Source organism: Arachis duranensis, chromosome 4 (genome assembly GCF_000817695.3).
Source record: "Arachis duranensis cultivar V14167 chromosome 4, aradu.V14167.gnm2.J7QH, whole genome shotgun sequence".
NCBI classification, from domain to species: Eukaryota; Viridiplantae; Streptophyta; class Magnoliopsida; order Fabales; family Fabaceae; genus Arachis; species Arachis duranensis.
In genome coordinates this window covers 86,204,917-86,227,858 of record NC_029775.3, presented here as the reverse complement: position 1 = coordinate 86,227,858, position 22,942 = coordinate 86,204,917, and the positions used below count along the sequence as shown (strand labels likewise).

The 22,942-nt window shown below is 33.6% G+C and overlaps 1 protein-coding gene across 1 annotated transcript in view; it reads right to left on the bottom strand.

The window, feature by feature from the left end:
• Positions 1 to 18,711: 18,711 nt before the first annotated feature.
• LOC107484833 (protein OCTOPUS-like) overlaps positions 18,712 to 22,942 on the bottom strand; it is an 8,077-nt gene continuing 3,846 nt past the window's right edge. Inside the window, exon 2 of the mRNA XM_016105377.3 lies at positions 18,712 to 21,166. Coding sequence (XP_015960863.1) covers positions 18,907 to 21,166 — 2,260 coding nt within the window. The 3' untranslated portion in view covers positions 18,712 to 18,906. The remainder of the gene's footprint in view (positions 21,167 to 22,942) is intronic.

Sequence of the window (22,942 nt, the reverse complement as noted above, 5' to 3'; positions counted from 1 at the left end):
TATTCATAGTGACTGAGGATAACATAAAACAGTGCATTTGGATTATCGTTTGCAAATGGATATTGATATATAGTTTTTGTAGAATAATTTTTTATAGAAATTAGATTAGATTGATGTCAAAGAAATTTGTGTTTGGATATAGGCTTTAAGAATGACTTCATATTCATGAACAAAAAAAAATTAAATACTGACATCAAATTCAAATATTAGAGATCTAACAAGCAGATTTATTTTGTTGGGTTATTAGGACTGCAAGTGATGTGTAGTTTTCATTGATTAAACTTGTACGTATAACAATACCAAAAAAAAAAAAACTGGTACGTTTAACTTAAAATCTTTTATTGTTGTTTGTTCTTTTCTTTTTTTAGTAAGTATTGTTTTTATCCCTAATATTTGAGATAAGTTTTAAAGTTGTCTCAAACGTTTAAATTATCCTATTTAAATTTCTAATATTTTAAAATTGTTTTAATGTTGTCCTGTCATTAATAAAATATTAACAGAATTGATAGTAGGATAACATTAAGATAATTTTACAACGTTAGAAATTTAAATAGAACGAAAATATTGGAAACAAAAACTCTTTGAAAAATTATCTAATTTGGTAAAATAACAGTGGATTTTAAAGAAATGAATTGCAATACAAATTCAGGATTTTTACTCAAGTTTATAGAATGGCTACTAGTTAAATTTTCGAGAAAGAAAAAAAAGAATGGTACATACATGTAACAAAGTATAAATTATACCTTTTATCTTTAATATACTGAATTTTTTTAATATTTAATTTAATTAAATTATTATTAACTTTTAAATAAATGTTAATTTTTTCTTCAATAATCTCGATTTTTTTAACTATAGATAGTTACTTAGTTTATTTTTTAATTTTGCTCTTAATCAAAAATAAATTTACTTAGAATGAACGTAATGTGATAAAGGATAAAATTTTAAAAATAAATTTATTTAGAATAAAAGTATTGTAATTAAAAGTAATTTACTTAAATATGATTAAAAAATAATTGAATAATTATTTATTAGAAAAAATTGATATTATTACAGAATAAAATTAAAATTTATTTTAAAATTAAAAACAAAGTTTAATTAAATTAAACATTAAAAAAGTTTGGTACATTAGAGACAAAAGGATAATTTATATTTTGTTGTATATATATTATACTCTTTTTTTTCTACAAGTTTATGTACTAGCCATTCTATAAATATTCTATGATGAGTAAAATTTTTCAAGAGTAAAATTGAAAAAATAAGTCTACTTTCTAAGTAATGTGATTAAGAGTAATCTACTTAAATGTGATTAAAAGATAATTGTATAATTATATATTATAAAAAAATGATAATATTAAAAGATAAAATTAAAATTTATTTGGGTAAACCACAAAAAATGCACTCAAATTGTCTTGATGCTAACAAAAATGCTCTAAAATTTCGTTATCGACAACAATGACCTCAAATAATTTAAGAATGTGTAAAAAATATACAGTTGTGATCAAAGACCTACTCCATTAACGGAAAAAATGTTGTGTGACTTGTCAATGTCAAAGTCTCACTTGTCACATAGGAAGTTTTGTTTGCCACATCACTCTTTTCCGTTAATGTGAAACATCGAGAGTAATATCTTTTTATACATTTTTAAATAATTTAAGGGTATTTTTGTCAATAATAATATTTGGAGACATTTTTGTCGGAGATAAAATAATTCGGGTGCATTTTTTGTGGTTTATCCAACTTATTTCAAAGTTAAAAATAAAGTTTATGTAAATTAAACATTAAAGAAGTTCGGCACATTAGAGACAAAAAAATTATAATTTATACTTTATTGTATATATATTATGTTCTTTTTTTTTTTTTCGAAAATTTATCTATTAGTCATTCTACAAGTATTTCATGATGAGTAAAAAGTTTTTTCATGACATAAAATAAAATAATTATTGTTTCCATAAAAAAAAGTTATTTTTATTTCTTGAGATATTTTTTTTGGATGCAGTAGCAAGTTAGCCCAACACTTCATACTGAAGTTCATCCACAACATCAACAAATTTTGTAATTTCAACCATAGTTTGTCTTTGTCAGCGGTGAACTTGCAGATACTCCCAAAGTTCGCTTATAGTTTGGACAAACTTGTCCCAACCATAGCACAGAAAATATCTCCTTATAATTCATAATGATCGAGTTCTCTTCATTCACATCTACATTTACCTCTCCTTCTACTTCTTATTACTCTCATTCTAATCACTTAAAATATTTGGAATATCATTGTTATTAATTTATTATAATGGAAAAATCGTATTTGATCAAAATGAATCTATTATATTTAGTTATGTTCAACAGATCTTTGTATGCTTGCCAACCGAAGTGAGGGATCTAATAACATTAAAACTTTTTGTAGTATATGCTATTGATCAACAACGCACAAAGAAGACGAAAAAAAATCTATTATAAATATCCAATAAAGATGGGTGACACTTTACTTTACAAAAGGTTTTTTTTTGTTTTGCTGATGAATATTTTTATTATTATTTTTTTATATCATTATCACTTCTAATAATTTTATATTTGATATAAGAATGAAATACATGATAACAAAAACATATCACTAATTAGAGGTTGACATAATCCGTTTTCAAATGTCCATCTGTCGGAGTGATTTATATTTCTGGTTGATATGTGTGCAAGGACTTCTTCGAATGTTGGTGATGAGAATCCTTCAAGTCGGGCATTAGAACAAATATTAGAAGGTTAATGGTTGATTTGAACATGCCACCCAAGAAAAGTCAAGGGGAGTGATGCACCACTATTTCGTGGTATATCTTGTGCTTAATTGAGTGGATTTTATCTATTAATCTCACACTTATTTATTGAATTTGCATGTTTTACATTTTCCTTCCTGATTTTGTGCTATGATTGAAAACAGGTTTCTTTGGTCTTAATTTAGCTAATTTTAATCCACTCTCATTACCATTCGATGCCATGATTTGTGTGTTAAGTGTTTTCAGAGATTACAGGGCATGAATGGCTTAGAGGATGGAAAGGAAGCATGCAAAACCGGAAAGAATACAAGAAATTGAAGGAATTGCTAATGTTGTCAGCCCTGACCTCTTCGCACTCAATCGATTATAACTTAAGCTACATAGATCCAAATGAGACAGTTCTAGTTGCGTTGGAAAGCTAACATTCGAGGCATCGCAACGATATACAATTTGCCATAGTGGCCATGCAGCTAGGCGATGCGCACGCACACTTGACGCACACGCGCACATTGGCGAAAAGTCCATCAGCGCGCACGCGCACCTGGTGCGTACGCGCGACATGCGCGACATACTGCAACTGCAGAAATCGCTGAGGGTGACTTCTGGGCTGTTTTTTACCCAGTTTTCGGTCTAGAAAACACAAATTAGAGGCTACAGAGTGGGGGAATCAATCCATTCATTCATACACTTTTCATTCACACAATTTTAGGTTTTAGATTAGTTCTCTAGAGAGAGAGGCTCTCTCCTCTCTCTTAGGTTTTAGGATTAGGATTTCCTCTTCTTCTCAATTCCAGGTTCAATCTTCTTTTAATTTAGTTTCTCTTTTATTTGTTTATGAACTCCATATTAGATTTGATTTCTTTATTCAATGCAATTTGAGGTATTTCATATTTATGATTTTAATTTAGTTTTTTACATTCTTAGCTTGTGTTGAGTAATTGGAGACACTTGAGTTATCAAACTCCTTGTTGATTGAAAATTGGAATTTGATGCTGATTGATTTGAATTCCCCTAACTCAAGTCTTTTCTTAGGAATTGACTAGGACCTGAGGAATCAAAATGATTTATCCACTTTACATACCTTCATAGTTAGAGGTTGACCAAGTGGGAGCAAAAGCCAATTCTAATCACAATTGATAAGGATAATTAGAAAATGACGTCCAGTTCTTATACCTTACAAGGGTTTTCATGATAATTAGTTTACTTCCTTGTCATTTACATTCTTTGTTCAAACCTTTCAAAAACCCAAAAAGATACTTTTCTCATAACCAATAATAACACACCTCCCTGCAATTTCTTGAGAGACGACCCGAGGTTTAAATACTTCGGTTATTAATTTTTATTGGGTTTGCTTTAGTGACAAACAATTTTTTTTGTAAGAAAGGATTTTTGTTGGTTTAAAAGCTATACTTTCAACGAGACTTTATTTGTAAAATTCTTTACTAGCAAAAATCCGATCGTCAAAATGGCGCCGTTGCTGGGGAATCGTAAATGTGTGCTTTATTATTGGTTATTGTAAATATTTTCTTTTTTCTTGTTTATTTGTTTTTGTTTTTAATTTTTATTAACTACTATGAATTCGCACCCCTGTCGCTATGAGTTTGGTTCCAATACTGTTGTAAGAAATTGAAGTTATAATGAGAACAGTCATCAAGGTTGGAACAATCAAAGATGGGAGGAGCCATAAGGATTTGATCAACCCTCTTGGCAACAACCCCCTCCAATGCGCTATAACCAACAACCATTCCATGATGCATACCAAGACAATAGTTATGGTGGACCCTTTCGTGACAACCAACCTCCACCAAATTACTATGGTCAAGAGCCATTTCAGGGTGCGTACCAAGATGATAGATATGGTGGACTCCCTTGTAGTTACCAACAAGCCCCACCATATGCCTATGAACCCCTTCCTCAACATAACTTTGAAACACCATACTCACAAGCCTCTTTCCACCACTCACCTCCATATGACCCTAACCCGTATCCACCATACCAACCACCTTATGAGCCAAATGAACCATACATAGAACCACTCCCATTCCAACACAATTACTCTCATGAGCCACCACCTCAATGTTCACCATCTCCATGCCCTTACCAAGAAGAACCACATTCTTATCATGCACCCTTTCTCCAAAATAATGACCCCTCCTATCCACCCCAAACCTCCATGGAAAACACACTTACCTCTATCATTGGTCTCACCTCTAAACTCCAAAATCTTATATCCCACATGGACCAATCCTCTACCTCGAATACTCAACCATCAAGCTCTAGTGCACTTCTTTTTCAACCACATAATGATATCTCCATCCCATCACCACCCTCCATGGAAGAGCACCCACATCCATCAATCCAAGAGCAACATGATCCCAATGATGCTATTGACATGGAACAAGAGAAAAGGGATCGTCTTAAGGACGCAATAGATCGGTTACATGCGACCTTATTTCCAGAGGAGCAAGAGGAGGCCCAAAATGTGGAGGTAGGAGAGACCCTTGAAGATGAAGGAGTAGTTGAAGGGAGTTGTCACGAAAAGAAAATCATCAAGGAGGAGTACGATTTTATGCTAAAACAACTGGACAAAGCCGCAATAGTTAAAGAGGAAGTGGTTGAAGACTTAGGAGATGCGGAAACTCCATGGGAAAGTCAAGTCATAGAGCCTCCTTCCAAGGTGTTTGATGTTGATGTTGAGGAAGGTGTACAACCTCCAAGACATCTCATGGTTGAAGACTTTGCAGAGGTTGATCAAGATATGGAGATTAAGGAAGAAGAAGCACAACCTCCCAAGCCCTTGGTAAAAAATGAAGAAGATATTGAATTAGAATAAAGCTACCAAGAGGAAGAGGTTGATATTGAAGAAGCTTGCAAAGAGATGGAAGAATTCAAAGAAGAGCACAAGGGAGTGGAGTTTGCAAGATCATTGGAAGCACCTCTCCCAAAGCCATTACCGTCCAATACAACATTCAAGTGGGTAAAATTTTTATCCTTAACCTTTACTTTCCCACTTGAATATGGGCTACTAGAGACGGATGGTCAACTTAGAGCTCTCTGTGGCTTTAAGAGTAAGAGGGAGATGGTCAGTGAGAAGAGTTGTCAAGCAAGGTTCAGTACGGTTGCATGCTCCAGATCAAAGTGCAAGGGTTGGTGTAGAGCTCAATTGAATGGGTCTATGAAGTTGTTTGACCACTTCATTGAGAATTCAGACTGCTTGCCACCCAGTTGGAACAATGGTGATCAATACAAAGACGGGTGCAAAAGCAAGGTTTGGGATCTCAGAATTCATTCTAGCAATCAACACTCTTGGGGTCTTGTCACTTGCTTCAACTTGCTTGAAGGCGTTATGCGCCTAGTTTGGGATCCCAGATGCTATTGAAATTTCAAACATTGGTGGGGATTCCTGGATCAGTACAAGCACAAGCCACCATGACAAGGAGCTCCCCAAATATCCAACTTAAGGACTTTAACTAAAAGTGCTCGGCGGGAGACAACCCACCATGGTATGATCGTTCCTTTTCATTCCTAGTTTTATTTTATTTTGTTTTTCACAGTATTCATTCATAATTTATGCATAATCATCTACATTCTACATTCTGCATTTTGCATTTTGCACATAAAAAAAAAGAGGGATCGACGTGCCAGTGCCTAGTGCGCGTCCGCGTTCTTTGTGGAAGCGACATGAGTTAGATTGAACAGAGAGTGGCGCGGAAACTGGCAAGAAATATGCCTTAGGCACAATCCCACCCACGCACACGCGTACTGTACGTGTATGCATCGTGTCCACTTTTGGCGACCCATGCGTCCGTGCCCTTGGCGCGTCCGCATGCATGAGAAAATCGGTGTAAGCCCAGACTGACCAGAGAGTTGTGCGAGCGCGAGGCTGGACTCGCGCCAATGGCACAACCTGACCCACGCGTCCGCGTACTGGACACCCCCGTGTCCCTCTCCTTTCGCGCAACCCACGCAGACACACGCAGTACACGTGCGCGTCGGTTGCGCCGCACCACTAAATCCCAGCGCCGCCAGTTTTCATTCTTTCCCACCCCCAAATCCTACTTTTCTCTCAATCCTAATTCTTTCCTTTTTCTTCTTTCTTCTTCATTCTTCTTCTTCTCTCTTACTCATTATCTATTTTTGCATTCTTATGATTGGTGTTGGTAATTTATTTGGGTAATTGCTTTCTTCTATATTTGCTTGTGGACATATTGAGGATTGATTTGACAATCGACATTATTCAGTTTGGGTTGCTTTCATGCTTGGATTAATTACTCCACTTTACATGTTTTACATGTATACCAAGTATTTATGGAAAGATCCTTATGGCATTATGTACTCTCATTCATTCTATCCTTCTACTTTAAATGCCTATTTTTCACAAAAACCATGCAATCCTTTATATATTGAACTTAATTGTCACACATAAACATGATTATTATTTTGTTACATGTGATATTCATCGTTGCTATTGATGCTTGACCTATGCTTCTCATGCCTTTGCCTGCATGCTTTTAAACCTCTTGTATCTAGCTGCTCTAATATGCCTTCATTGACTTAAATTGATGTCCTATTTGCATGTAGTCGTGACCATGTATTTCAGACATTATCCTTTACCTTGACATTGATTATCACTTGAACCTTCCTCCTCCCAGTTCTAGCTATTTGAATTACATGTCCCTTTCCTTTTCCCCTCTTTTAGGATGGCCACCAAGAAGGATAAAGAGAAAGCCTCTACAATGACACCGGTCAAGAGAGGAACAAAAAGAGCGTCAGCTGAGAAACCACAACCCCCGCCCACCTGCACATCTCAGCATGCACTGAGGACGGTGCAATCTTTAAGTGTGGGGAGGTCGATACTGACTTCCGCGGGTTAGTTATTTCTTTCTCAATACCAATGTGGGATTTTCTTTGTTAGTTCATTGTTGCATTTGCATGTTTGATCCCATGTTTGTTTGTTTTTGTGCATATTCTACCACTGCTTGATTGAAATGATGAATTCTTCTTCAAGAAACTTCTTATAGCATTTCACTAATTTGAATAAAATTTTTGTTAAATGTGTTTGAAGAAATATTATATTGGAACATGATTTAGAGCTCGAACACACAAAACCAGTAAGATTTTGAGCCTAATTGATTGGTTGCATTTTATCAACCAATATATTTTATTTTTGTGTGTGTTGTTCTCTCTATAATTGTGATCTTTGTCTTGCTTAATTCTATATTTTCATTGTTTAATGTATGCATGCACTTACATGATTGAGGCCTTGTTTCACTTAGCTTACATACCCATATGGCCTTAACCTTTTCATTATCCTTTGCAAACCAAAGTTGAGCCTATTTTACCTCTTTGTTCTTTACTTTAGCACGTCACTAACTCTAAGCGAAAAATAATAATGTTCTTAATTTGAATCCTTTGTTAGTTTAGACTAGTGAGAGCGCTCACGAATTAAGTGTGGAGAAATTGGGATTGAAAACATTTGGTTTGAGAATTGGGTGTGTATATTCTTGTGAAAATGTGCAAAACAATAGTTAAGCACATATTATTGCATTCAATACTTTAATCATATGCATTGAGAAAAAAACAAAAGAAAAGAAAAGAAAAAAATAAAAAAGATATAGAAAAAGAAAAGAAAAAAAGGGCAAATAATAAAAAGGGGACAAAATGCCCCAAAGTAAATATTGGTATCAATGCATATGAGTTGTACTTAAATTTCTGGATGCATGAATATGTGGTAAACATAGTTAATGGACAGTTAGATTTTGCATTGTAATTACATGGATTGTCCTAAGTTAGGTGGGAAGTTTAGGTTAATTAAGGATTCATATTTTAGTCCACTTGACTAAATACAATCCTACCTTGACCTTGACCCCATTACAACCCTTAAAAAACCTCTTGATTTGTGTATTTGTGCATTAAATTTCTGTTTATTGTTAGATGAAGAGCAAGTCTTAGAAAGCAAGGTTAGTAAGAATTGAGAGAATCGAACCTTAAACACCTGAGGGATTAGAGTGTATACACTTCCAATAAGGATTCGATGCTCGATTCTATGTTCCCTGCTTTCATGAGCTATTTTCTTCTTGCAAGTCTATTTGTACTTCATTTTATGATTTGAATTAGTGGAATCCAGTTATGTTTGTTCTTGAAAGATTTATTTACTTTTAACCAAGTAGGTAGAAACATTTTTCATTTAGTTGCACTCATATAAATAGGTTGCATTTCATACATCCTACCATTCCTCTTCACTCTTTAGTTCTCTTGAGCTTAGCATGAGGACATGCTAATGTTTAAGTGTGGGAAGATTTGATGCACCACTATTTCGTGGTACATCTTGTGCTTAATTGAGTGGATTTTATCCACTAATCTCACACTTATTCATTGAATTCGCATGTTTTACATTTTTCTTCCTGATTTTGTGCTATGATTGAAAACATGTTTCTTTGGTCTTAATTTAGCTAATTTTAATCCTCTCTCATTACCATTCGATGCCATGATATGTGTGTTAAGTGTTTTCAGAGATTACAGGGCAGGAATGGCTTAGAGGATGGAAAGGAAGCATGCAAAATTGGAAAGAATACAAGAAATTGAAGGAATTGCTAATGCTGTCAATCCTGACCTCTTTGCACTCAATCGATCATAACTTAAGCTACAGAGATCCAAATGAGGCAGTTTCAATTGCGTTGCAAAGCTAACATTCGGGGCTTCACAACGATATACAATTTGTCATAGTGGCCATGCAGCTAGACGACGTGCACACGCACTTGACGCGCATGCGCACATTGGTGAAAAGTCCATCGGCACGCACGCGCACCTGGCGCGTACGCGCGACATGCGCGACGTACTGCAACTGCAAAAATCGCTGGGGGCGATTTCTAGGCTGTTTTTGACCCAGTTTTCAGCCCAGAAAACACATATTAGAGGCTATAGAGTGGGGAATCAATCCATTCATTCGTACACTTTTCATTCACACAATTTTAGGTATTAGATGTAGTTCTCTAGAGAGAGAGGCTCTCTCCTCTCTCTTAGGTTTTAGGATTAGGATTTCTTCTTCTTCTCAATTCCAGGTTCAATATTCTTTTAATTTAGTTTCTCTTTCATTTGTTTATGAACTGCATGTTAGATTTGATTTCTTTATTCAATGCAATTTGAGGTATTCCATATTTATGATTTTAATTTAGCTTTTTACATTCTTAGCTTGTGTTGAGTAATTGGAGACACTTGAGTTATCAAACTCCTTGTTGATTGAAAATTGAAATTCTTTGCTGATTGATTTGAATTCCCCTAACTCTAGTCTTTTCTTAAGAATTGACTAGGACCTGAGGAATCAAATTGATTTATCCACTTTACATACCTTCATAGTTAGAGGTTGACCAAGTGGGAGCAAAAGCCAATTCTCATCACAATTGATAAGGATAACTAGGATAGGACGTCCAGTTCTTATACCTTGCAAGGGTTTTCATGATAATTAGTTTACTTCCTTGTCATTTACATTCTTTGTTCAAACCTTTCAAAAACCCAAAAAGATACTTTTCTCATAACCAAGAATAACACACCTCCCTGCAATTTCTTAAGAGACGATCCGAGATTTAAATATTTCAGTTATTAATTTTTATTGGGTTTGCTTTATTGACAAACAATTTTTTTGTACGAAAGGATTTTTGTTGGTTTAGAAGCTATACTTTTAACAAGACTTTATTTGTAAAATTCTTTATTAGCAAAAATCCGATCGTCAGGGAGTCAAATCCTGAGAATTATAATGATGGAATGTTGGAAGCGGATTATAAAAGTCATGGTGGTTCTATGATCAAAGACCCAATGATGGATCCTTTTCAAGCTAATATATGGCTCGTAACCCACCCACCTACAATAAAACGATAAATTAAAATTTACACAACAATAAACATTAACTTACATTAGCTTACGTGAAAATGAACATAATTTCTTAAATGCATATAATACCTTTCTGCCAAAAAAATCGTCGCTGATCAAATCCAACAGGTCGACAGCTAGGGATGTGATGATATGTCCAGGATAGAAGCAACTCCTGCATCCACCAACTCCTACATCCACTCAAGTTTCGTTGCCTATAGTCAGTTGCATGACACATCTGGTGGTACAACCATGCAAGCACAATTAAACCCCTAAGATAGCCGGCCACAACAGTCCAGATCCTCCAACAGAAATAACCATCTCATGTTCTTGCAGGAGTCAAATGCGTCTGGAAACAAAATGTCTCCTAAGATCTGCATGATGTATTCTTGGGTGTATTGAAATAGTCATTCTTTCGTCGCATCCTCAGCAAAGTTACTACATACACTCTCTCTGAACCACGATAAGTGGACAGTCCACTTATTCTGCACCTATTTGTGGTTCGGACTTGGTACATATCCTAATAGCTATTGGCATAGGTTTTTCATGGAACGTCCATCGTCGAATTGCTTCCATCCACCGATCCAACCATTAATAGTATCTCTATCAACGTTGAAACCCAACTTATATGCCACATCCTGTAAAATTATCGTCATTTTCCTAAATGACAGGCAAAAAATATGAGATTCTTGCCGCCATCTCTCTACCAACACACAAACCAAAGTTCGATTATGATTCCAATCAACCATTGAAACCAACCCATCTGAAATGTATCCTGACACGTTCATAACACTCTACTAGACTAAAAAAAATATGTCAAATTCATGTTTGAAATAATAGAAAATTTATATTTATTAGAAACATAGATTAAACATTATATTAGTTGGCCAACTCTATCAGCAATATGCTATGTTTGATCTAATTTATACAATGTATCCTAATAACCTACTAACTCTTGGTTCATCAACGTAGCTAAAATAAAATTTTTATAAAATTAATATCAGTAATTTTAAACTAACATATATATTTTACAACAAACGTATTAATAAATAACTCTAATTAATTAATAATAAAAATTACAGAAATTTATCTAAAATACTTAAATAAGTAATATCAATATCTTGGAATAATTAAGTTTACAAAATAAAAAAATTATAACATATTAAATCTACACTAACTTATCTAATAAATTATTTTAAATAATTAACAAAACATCTCTATCACTTGCCACTAATTTCAAAATAATTAATTCTAAGTAACTATTACACTAATTTTTAAATAAATAACTCTAAATAATTATCTCTATATTTCTAAATACATAACTCAAAATAATTATCTTTATATTTCTAAATCATTAACTCAAAATAATTAAAAGATATTTTTTAAATAATTAACTCTAATAAATTATTTCTATATTTCTAAATTACTAACTCAAAATAATTAATTCTATATTTTCAAGTAACTAATTTTCAATAATTATCTCTATATTTTTAACTAATTAAGTCTAAATAATTATCACAAAATATCTATTCTAAACTTAAAAAAATAACGTTAAATAAATAACATAACAAAAATATAATTTAAAAATAAAGTAGTAATTTAAAAAACTTACCTCCTGAAACTTGACTTGAGATGAGAGGAGAGTAAAAATAAAATATTGGGAGACAATAAAAGTGAGAGGAAAAGAAAAAATTATTTTTTATTGGGGTGAGAAATGAGGGGAGACCACCAGGGTTATATACACCTCACTCAAAGCTTTTTACACTAGCGGATGAATTTACTATATTTTATGATGTTAGTCAATGTAACGATTAAATTTTCATAATGGTCTCTAAAATTGACGTCTTGCATTAAAATTGTTCTTAAAATTTTAATTGGACCAATTTTAAGTTTGGAAAAATTATACTATAATAGTTCTTGACCTGTTTTTCATTAACTATATACTGACGTGGCTTAATGACATGGAACACATGTCACCTCATAGTTTGGCCACGTGTAACAATATGATGACGTGTCAGTCAACGACACGTGACATGCTGACATGGATGAGTATGTCACGTGTCACAATACTATTTTGCCACGTATTAGATTATGCCACGTGTCGCAATGCTATTTGTCCATGTGTCATCTACTATGTCATCGTTACATGTGCACTAAATTAGTCCCTTATTTTACATCAAATTACTCATTTTAGTCCTTGAAATTGAATGTCATGCACCAAATTAGTCCTTTCATTAGTTTTTTCTCATTTTTTTATAAATTTAAAATTCTCATTATATATTTGAATACACTAATTTTAATTTTATCTTTCTACAAGTTATTTAAATACAAGTGTTTTTATAAAATATTTTTAAAATATTAGTTTTAATTAGACAATTTTTTTTACAATATTTTATTAAAAGAATTATGTGACATATTGATATTGATTTAATAAAGAGTGTAAGTTAAGAGTATAATAATATTCCTTAATACAATTTTTTTAATATTTAACACTTTAATAAATATTTTAGGAATACTTGATAAGGCACTTATTAACTAATATAAATTTACTATTTTCATCCATTTTAAGAATGTCCGATTTCCCATATAATTAACTTCTCAGTAAATTAATAAGATAGATTTATACTATCGATTATAATAATTCATTTTATCTATAACTTAGTAAGGCGGCTTTTTCATATATTACACTATTAATCAATATAAGTACTTATTGTACCCATGACTTGAACAATATTAAAATAGATACAAATAAACACAAGAGGCAATAATAAAGTTTTGGTTTTAGTTAACATGTACTCTAATAATATAAGTTAACATTATTAATTAAAAAATTTATTATAAAATATGTATAATAAAAAATATAATTAAAATTAGTGTATAAAAAATATTGAGAATTTTAAATTTATAAAAAAATGAGAAAAAACTGATGAAGTGATTAATTTGGTACACGGCATTCAATTTCAGATACTAAAATGAGTCATTTGATGCAAAGCAAGGGACCAATTTAGTGCACATGTAACAATGACATAGTGGATGACACGTGGACAAATAGCATTGTGACACATGGCATAATTTGATACATGACAAAATAGTATCGTGACATGTGGCATACCCATCCATGTCATCATGCCACGTGTCATTGACCGACACATCATCATACTGTTACACGTGGCCAAATCATGAGGTGACACGTGTCACCAAAGATCCATGTCATCAAGCCACGTCAGCACGTCGTTAACGGAAAATGGGTCAGGGACTACTATAGTGCAATTTTTTCAATCTCAGAAACGTAATTGGTGCAATTAGAATCTCAGGGACGATTTTGGTACACGGCGTCAATCTCGGAGACCACTATGGAGATTTACTCGAGCGAACTTCAATACGAATTTATAAGTCTGCTAATGTGTTAGGTGAACTTATTGTTGCATAAAAAAAAGGATCTCGAGAAATAACGATAAAAAAAATTTATTTTATTAAAAAAACTAAGTAAAAATTTGAATTTTTAATGCAATTTATTTTGTTAAATTTTTTATTTTATTTAATTTGATCATTTTTCTAAGAGTAATACATTGTGTTTGTCCTTAACATTTTTTTCAATTTAAGTCTTTAATATTTTAAAATAGACTCAATTTTTGTCTTACTATCAATTCTGTTAATAGATCATTAACAGCAGAATAATATTGAGATGATTGTGAAATATTAGAGACTTAAATAAGATGATTTAAACATTAAGAATTTAAACATTCGGAATAAAAATGATATTTTACTTTTTTTTTCCATAAAACTAAGCTTTCAGTTTTGATTAGGGTTACACACGAATCAAATTGGATCGAATATGATCAAAATTTCGATCTGATCCACATTAAACTCATCAGATCATATCAGATACAATATCCACACTTTTTTATATTCAGATATGATCTTATCTGCATTTTTGCGGATCGAATATCAGATATATTTGTAAAACAAAAAATATTTTAAAAAATTTATTTTCAATAAAAATTTTATATTAAAAAATTATATAAAAAATAAATATAGAATAAAAAATACCATAAAATCAAATAACTGATTGTTATATCAAAATTTCGTCAATTATATGCCATATAACCTCCATAAATATTATTTCTCATAAATAAGCTTCAAGTGTACACAACTAATACCATATTTTAGAGTCGGAATTTTATTCATCATTTATCTTTAACTCAAAAACTTCAACTGAAAAAAAATAAAATAAAAATTATCAAACAAATGTTGTAAATTCTCCTTCCAAACACTTATACCTGATATAATAATTTTCTTTTCTCTACCAAAATTTTGGAATTTGCAATATGCAAATTAAACATGGCCATAATCCGTTCTTAGATGTATCATTGTAAGATTAAATCAATAGAAAATTATATTAGTAGAATAATAGAAATAACAATTTGAATGTCACCTAATTCCCGATGTATTATGTATAATACCTACTTATTGGTACATTATATTTTTTTTGAGTAATTATCTAAATCCGTTCCTAAAGATTTTAAAAGCGGATATTTTAGTCTTTAAAAAAATTTAATACACAAATCAATCTTTAAGATTTTACTTCGACAGACAAATCAGTTTCCAGTTTATTTTTTGACAGAATAATTACCAGATTAGTTCCTAAAGACTTTAAAAATGGACGTTTTAATCCCAAAAAAAATTAATGTACAAATCAATCCCGAATGTTTCTCTCCGTTAGATATAACAGTCCTCCGTCGTCATGAAATAGCCCTGAAAAAGGGTATTGGATTGGAGAGTAGGATAACTCATGAAAGATTCCCAAAGAAAAATAATTAGTGGATGTTAAAAATTCTAAGCAACTGTGGCAACACTCGGTCGGAGAAGAGTTAAATGAGGAGAAGTTGGATTTAGAAGAGTGTAGATTCCTTCGCCACCAGATATTGGACCAGCAAATTGAATATGTTGCAAGTTGCAAGAACCATATATTTGTATTATCAGCTTAAGTGACGATAATGACTGATCTTCGTTGGTTACCATGAAGAACGACAGTGGTAAGAAAAAAAAGGCAATACAACATGACTGTAAAAGAGTGAAGTTTTTGTAGGAAAACTTCGTCGACCGTGTTATGGAGTGTGGTGTTATTAGAGTTGTGGCGTTGTGGGGCTATCAATTTTGGACAAAACTAACCGGATATCTTGTAAGTAATCATGTTATGACATTCTTTTTGTGTATTGTAGTCTCAGTATGCATGTGGTTTATGTAGATGTTAATATAAATCGATTTGTTTACTATATGTGTAGAATATCATGAAGTTGTTTATTACGTGACAGAATTGAGAACTAGTTAAAATTACGTGAATAAACTATAATTGAGTTAAAGTTTCTAAGCTTATAGTTAACAGAAAAATAATTAATTGAAAACTTTTATTATACTTTATATATTATGATGCCATTACTTATATATGTATGTATGAGTAGTTAAAGACTTAAAGTGGTGATATAATTTTTTTTTTCCTATTTGAATGTAAATGATACTAGCATAGTCATATAAATAGGGATGGTAATACCACTTGAACCTGCGGGTACTCATTTCGCCCCTACTCACTTGGGTCAGAGTCGGGTTTAGATAATACCCATCTCGCTATATATATATATAATTTTAATATATAATATGTATAATATATTTAAAATAATTAGTAAATGATTAATAACATTTTATCATATTTAAATTTTTATTTTAATTTATATTATGTATGTGATGATGGTTATATAAATTTTGAAAATTAATTTTATTTATCGGATTTTAATAATTATAGAGGCGTGTAAGGGCGGGATAAGTTAGGGTTCAACATTTTACTATCCGCGAATAAAAACAGAACGAGTTCTATGCGGATTGTTGTACGGCGGGGCGGATTCGAGTAGAGCAAAAATCTGCCTCTACCCGCTCACTGCCACCCCTACTTTCGGTCTATCCTGTTTCTGATATTTTTTACGAAGTATAGTGTATTTTAATCATTCTTAAATCTTAATTAAGTTCCATTCATTCGAAAAAATGGACAAATCTAATCGTCAGATAATAAACTGTTATCTGCTGATATCTCAGGTAACACCGTAACAGTATCAATGGTTGCAGGACTGAAAACTCTCTTTCTATTTTTTTCTTCTTCCTTTTTCTCCTTCCCTCCTTCCTCTTTTTTCACCAAAACCTCCATTTTCAAGATGCTGGAACTCCATTTGGTGCAAGATTCTCTGCTGAAGAAGATTTTAGAAGCAATCAGGGAGCTCGTGAACGATGCAAACTTCGATTGCTTCGCAACTGAGTTCTCACTCCAGGCCATGGACTCAAGCGACGTTTCTCTTGTGGCGCTCCTATTGAGGTCCAAAGTTGGTGCGACTGCAACATCTCAATGGGAATGAACCTCAACAACATGGCCAAGATACTATGATTCGCCGGAAATGATGATATCATCACCGTAAAGGATGATGACAGCAGCGATACCGTCACTTTCATGTTTGAGAGTCTAAGTACTATTTATTTTTCCAAAAAATATTGATTTAAATTTTTATTTTAATTTTGTCTGATTATATCTAAGATTTTAGATTTATATGGTTCATTTTTTTTAATCTTTAGTTGCTAATTTTGATATGGTATTATTCTAATTCTTTAACTTTTTTATTGATATTTATGATTTTTTCTTGCTAGAAAATTGTACTGAAAAGGAAAGAAAAGACCTATTACATTATTTGTGTGTTTGAAAGTTTAGTATTCTGCCGGGGAATAAGGGGCATGATCTTGATTCTGTAGTTGATATGAGTTTAGTTGTTAATGAATTGATACAAATTTTAGTGTTTTGTGTTTGGATTTTGAAGAGATTTTTAGTCCTACAATTATTTAGAGTTGATATTTGACACTGTTACCTGACACGTTATTAGGCAATTATTTGTCATTCAATAGTAGGAATCGATTTGTCCATTTTTTTTAATGGATAAAACCTGATCAAAATTTAAGGATAATTAAGATGCACAATGTTTTACAGAAAAAAAATTAGAAACCGAATAAAATATTTACCCAAAATTAAAAAAGTATTTTCTGTAGCAATTGAGATTACTCAAACTCATTCTTTCTTAATATGTTCCAAACTTTGATCACCTGTGTTAATTCTCTGTAGCAGTTGTACATTAGTTCATAAGTGTAAAAGCATTTTTATTTTTGTCACCTATGTTCCAAATATTTTTTTATTTGTTTTTTAAAATACCATGCATACACAAACAATCAACCACTAAATCAACATTATATATTTGTAAATAAATACATATGATATTTAACTTATTTTAATGTATATTTTATATTTCAACATGTATTTTTACACATTAATGAGAGCCGACAACCATTCTGTATTTACCTATTCATAGTTTCTCACCTTATAACTGTTTTGTATTTACCTATTCTTACTTTCTCACCTTAACAAAATACTCGATATCCCATTCTTTTAAAGAATTTGTTCAATATATTCTTGTTGAAATGCAAGGGCACACTGACATAGCTATGTGCACGTATCATAACAATCTCCTAACATTTACCGACTTAGAAATTTGGTAGTCGGTTTAAAGAAGTCGAAGCTCATCATTAGAACTACTTACTGTAGATAATTCCAAGGTACAAAGTTTACCTTAAGTGACAAGAGCATTGAATGAACATAAAACACATTGACATGACAAAGATAAGCTAAGTGATGTGTTCGTTGGGACCATGGTCGGAAATCACATGTAATAAAGTTTGATTAATTGATATCAAGGGTGAAAAAAGCACTCGAACAAAGTTATCCTGTTGTACTCAAAACTACAACTTATGACAAACAGCAAAACCAGGTGGCATGAGCCCACCTAGTTATCACTTTTTGCAGGAAAATCCATAACATGCCAAAAATTCAAGTTAATATGCTCCCAAAATTATAAGCCCTTCCAACCAAACACCATTCGGCTACCCTTTTGCAGCATAAAGACATAAAAAGCAACCATATTGTGTCCAAAGCCTAGGCATAATTTTCAGGAGCGTCATATATTCTATCATGGAGCCATTAATTAACATCATGGTCATATAGTTAAAGTAAAAAAAGAAACCACTGAAATTATTGTTATTGAGTTTAGGGGTAACATGCTAATTACTGTAAAAGAAATGCAGGGTGCTTTTTTATCCAACCAACCAACCAAGAATACATAGACGTGTGTTTTACACAACAAATGCAGCAAATCTAACAACACCATCAACAAACCAAAGAACTATGGACCTTCAATCTTTAATACAATCCAAGTACACTTCTAGCAATGGAATGTGCCTGGTTAGACCTGCCTTTCCCGGGCCAATTTCTCCTGCTGCCACGCATCGGCGTCAAGTAAAGCCGTAACAGGCCATTGTCTATGCTGTTGTTGTTAGGAGAATACCTTGCACTCCTATTTCTTTCCAAAACAACCTCATCCCTGCCCTTCTTCCCATGCCCATTAGCCTGAACATCACTCTTCCTCATGGCCGCCAACGCTCCAACTCCACCTCCAAAAGCTGGTGCATTCCTCCAACTAACACTGCTGTTGCTCCTCAACGCATTCCTATTGAATACGCCTCTAACATCCCCGTTCCGCTCACCTCTAAACTCCTGCCATGACTCGGAAAAAGATCGTTCCACACCGTTCCCGCCATTTCCTCTACCATACCTATTCTCCTCATCATCGTCCTTATTACCCCCACCTCCTCGCCGGTTAATCAAGCCCCAAATGTTCCAGGCCTTACTCCACCTGAATGACTTCTTAGCCCCTTTCCGCTCCCCATTGATCCCAGCTGCATCTCTAGACCCCAACTCAAAGGTCTCAGAGTGATCATCCCTCAAGGAATTCGAGTTTGAATCCCTGTCCCTCAAGTCCCTATCAGGGAACACGGCCTTCGGCCCATGATGCGACAAATCAACACCACCACTGATACCAATACCAATACCAACACCACCTCCCACTCCACCAATGCCAACGGCAGGAGTTACCTTGGCATTTGCAACCGGAATTGCACCAGAAACAGGCTTCAACTCATCCATCTCAGCCACAACCGCAGCCGCAGTCTTCCTAATTGAACTAGACCTATCAAGGCTCTTCCTCCTCCGGGAGGAACTATCAGAATAATACTCCCTAGTCTGCAAAGTGCCACCGGGGACCTTAGCCTGATCAGCATTCTCAATGATGGCATTCATCATAACATTCACAGGCTCCTCCACAGGAATCTGAGTATCAGTCCTCAAGACCTGATGAACAGGAGCATCCTCCACCACAGACAACATTGAAGGCATCCTCGGAGGAGGAAATGTCCTCCCTATGAGGTACCCATCCCACGACGCCCTCGGCTCATCGAAAGAATACCTCGGGTCGTCCAATGACACCCTACCGGCCTCAAATGACATCCGTCCAATGTCCAGCGAGAACCGCGGATCGGTGTCACAGGACCGCCTGCCGAACCCATAGTCAGCGATCTCCGACTGCGTCTCACGGAATTGCCTACCAATGGGCTTCTCCACAGGCAGCAGCGTGGTGCCGGATCCCAGGGCACCATTTCGGCAGCGCTGCTTCTTCAGCTTCTGCTTCTGCCTCCATTTCTGCAGCTTCTTGCTGAACACTGAGGCTGCAGACCAGAAGCTACCCTTGAAATCGCGGCCGGAACTCTTCTTAGCGTTCGAATCCAGGTCGATATGTTCCTTCATCGGCTTCAGCAATTCCTCTTCCGGAACAACCACAATTTCTGGTTCTGGTTGGAGTTCAGGTTCTTCTTCCACGATTTCTGTAACTGCAACCCTCTCTTCTGTCACAATGTTGGGAACTACCGCATTTGTAGGTCCTTCTAGAACCCTAATTTCATCTTCGTTTTGATCATTTTCTTCTTCTTGCTCTTGAATCTCTTCCTCCAGAACAGAAGCGCTCTCTGATTCTGATTCTGATTCTTCTTCTAAGGTGACGGGAGCTTGAACTATAGTGGAAGAGGAAGCGAGGTTTCTGGTTTCAACCTCGACGGAGGGTTCTTTTTTGGGGATTTTGCGCTCGTCGTCTTGGTTGAAGAGAGAGAATAGAGTGCTGCGAACCCTAACGTCACAAGATCTTCTCTGAGGCTCAAATGCGCCGGAGAAGAAGCCCTCGTTGTTCTTCGAGGCGGAGAAGGATTTTGTACGGCGGAGCTCAGGGAAGAACGAGGAGGACGTGGATGAGGTCGGCGGCGGGCGGTTTCCGCGGTTGCTGCCGGACGCGGAGGGGCGGAAGATGGCTCTAAGGGCGGCGGCGGCGGTGGAGGAAGAGGTGGACCTGCGGGGGCCGGAGGAGGAGGAGCTGGCGGCGCTGCCGTTGGGATCGAGCACGGCGAGGCGCTCGCAGAGGCATGAGGGGCAGAATCCGGTGAACTGCTCCTGTGGTCGGTGCAATGACGGTCGGGGCGACGATGGTTTGACGGCGCGAGGAGAAAGAAGAATTGAAGAGGGGAAGAAGGAATAGAAGGGAAGGGTCGGCGGTGGGTTGACGGCGACGGATAGAGGGCTACGATGGTGGTGGTATCAGCGGTAGCATAGATGGTGGTGATGGGGGGGAGAGAGAGAGAGAGAGAGAGAGAGAAGAAAGAGAGAAAGAGTGAGGGAGTGAGTGAGTGAGTGAGGGAGTGTGTGTGTGTGTTTTGCTTGCTTTGTCTGTGTGTCTGTGTGTTTGACAGAGAAAGGGAAAGGGGAGAAAGGGAAAGATAGAGAGAGAGAGGAGAGAGAAGGCACTGTTTGGTTCCCAACGGACACAGAGAAAGTGAAGAGATACAGATTTTGTGTCAATTTTGTGATTTTGTGAACCATCCATAAAGCTCAACAAAATACATTAAAAGGGCTTAAAACAGAGCCTATATTACATGGCCATAAATACAACAATTCAATTCTCCGTTTAATATATAAGTGTTTAAAATATTTATTATTTTAATAAGTAATAATATATTTTATTTTTAAATTTATTATAAAAATATATATTAAGAATCAAGTTTAACATGCTGATAGTAATGGTATTAGGTATATCTAAATGTGTCCGATAAAAATTTTTTTATTTTTTATTAAGACATAATTGGATACGACAGACACGCATACAGACGAATATAGTATTTGAAATGTGTTTGATATATAAACATGACAAATCACTAAAATATCCATATTTTATAAATAAATTTGGATTTTTTAAATTTTAAATTTTAAATTTAGAGAATAAAGTATGATCTTTCACTCTCAAATAATTTTTCTTTCATTTTTTCTTAGTCCTACCTATGAAATAAATAATAAAAGATTATACTTTACTTTCTAAAATAAAATTCAAAATATAAAAGATTCAAATTCTTTATAAATAGTACCATAATATTACTATTTTTAATGTCATTTTAAGTATTATTTTTTAAATGTATATTTATATTCATTTATGAAAAAAAAGTACAATATTCAATAATATCAATTTATTATTTTTTATTAATATTGTAATAGTACATTATACTATTTTATTCTAATATTATTTTATATATGATTTTTTTAATATATATCTATAACATCAATTTGTAAAAAAATAAGTAATATTATCTGATAATATTAATTTTTTTTAGTATTAAGTAGTAACTTCGGTTTATTATTTCTTACTACATATTGTGATAGCACGTTGTTATTATTGTTGTGGTTGTTGTTGAAATTTATAAACAAATAATCTTTTATGATTATAATTAGAGAATCATATCTGAATTTTTCTCGACCTAAAATTTACCCGAATGAAATTTATTTAATTCTTGACCTCTCAACACGTTAAAAAACAATTGTTGACCTCAATGGAAAATTTTTACTCCTCGAATATATTAATTAACTATATACTTCTACATTTTTCGACAAATTTAAAATATGATTAAAATTCTTCGATGAAGTTTTGAGATGTGTTTGACAACCACTTTGAAGAGAATAAAAGTACGTTTAAATCTTTTGAACGCTGTTATTTATGTTTGATTATTTTTTTCTTCTAAAGGCAGAGGTGATTTTACATTTACTGAAAGTAAAAAATAGTTATTTCTGCGTTCACTTTAACATGCATTTACTTTTTAATGATCATTATTGGTTTTAACAATTTTTTCTAAAAAAATTTTTAAATTTGTTTCAAGTCATTTTAAATATTTTAATTTTTTTTATCAATTTAATACTTTCTTTTATATTTTGATTTTTTATTTTTTATTAAATTTGTTAAATAAAAGAATACTAAAAATATTAAAAAAATTATAGAATATTTTTTGTTTATCACTGTAAGATTTATTATTGT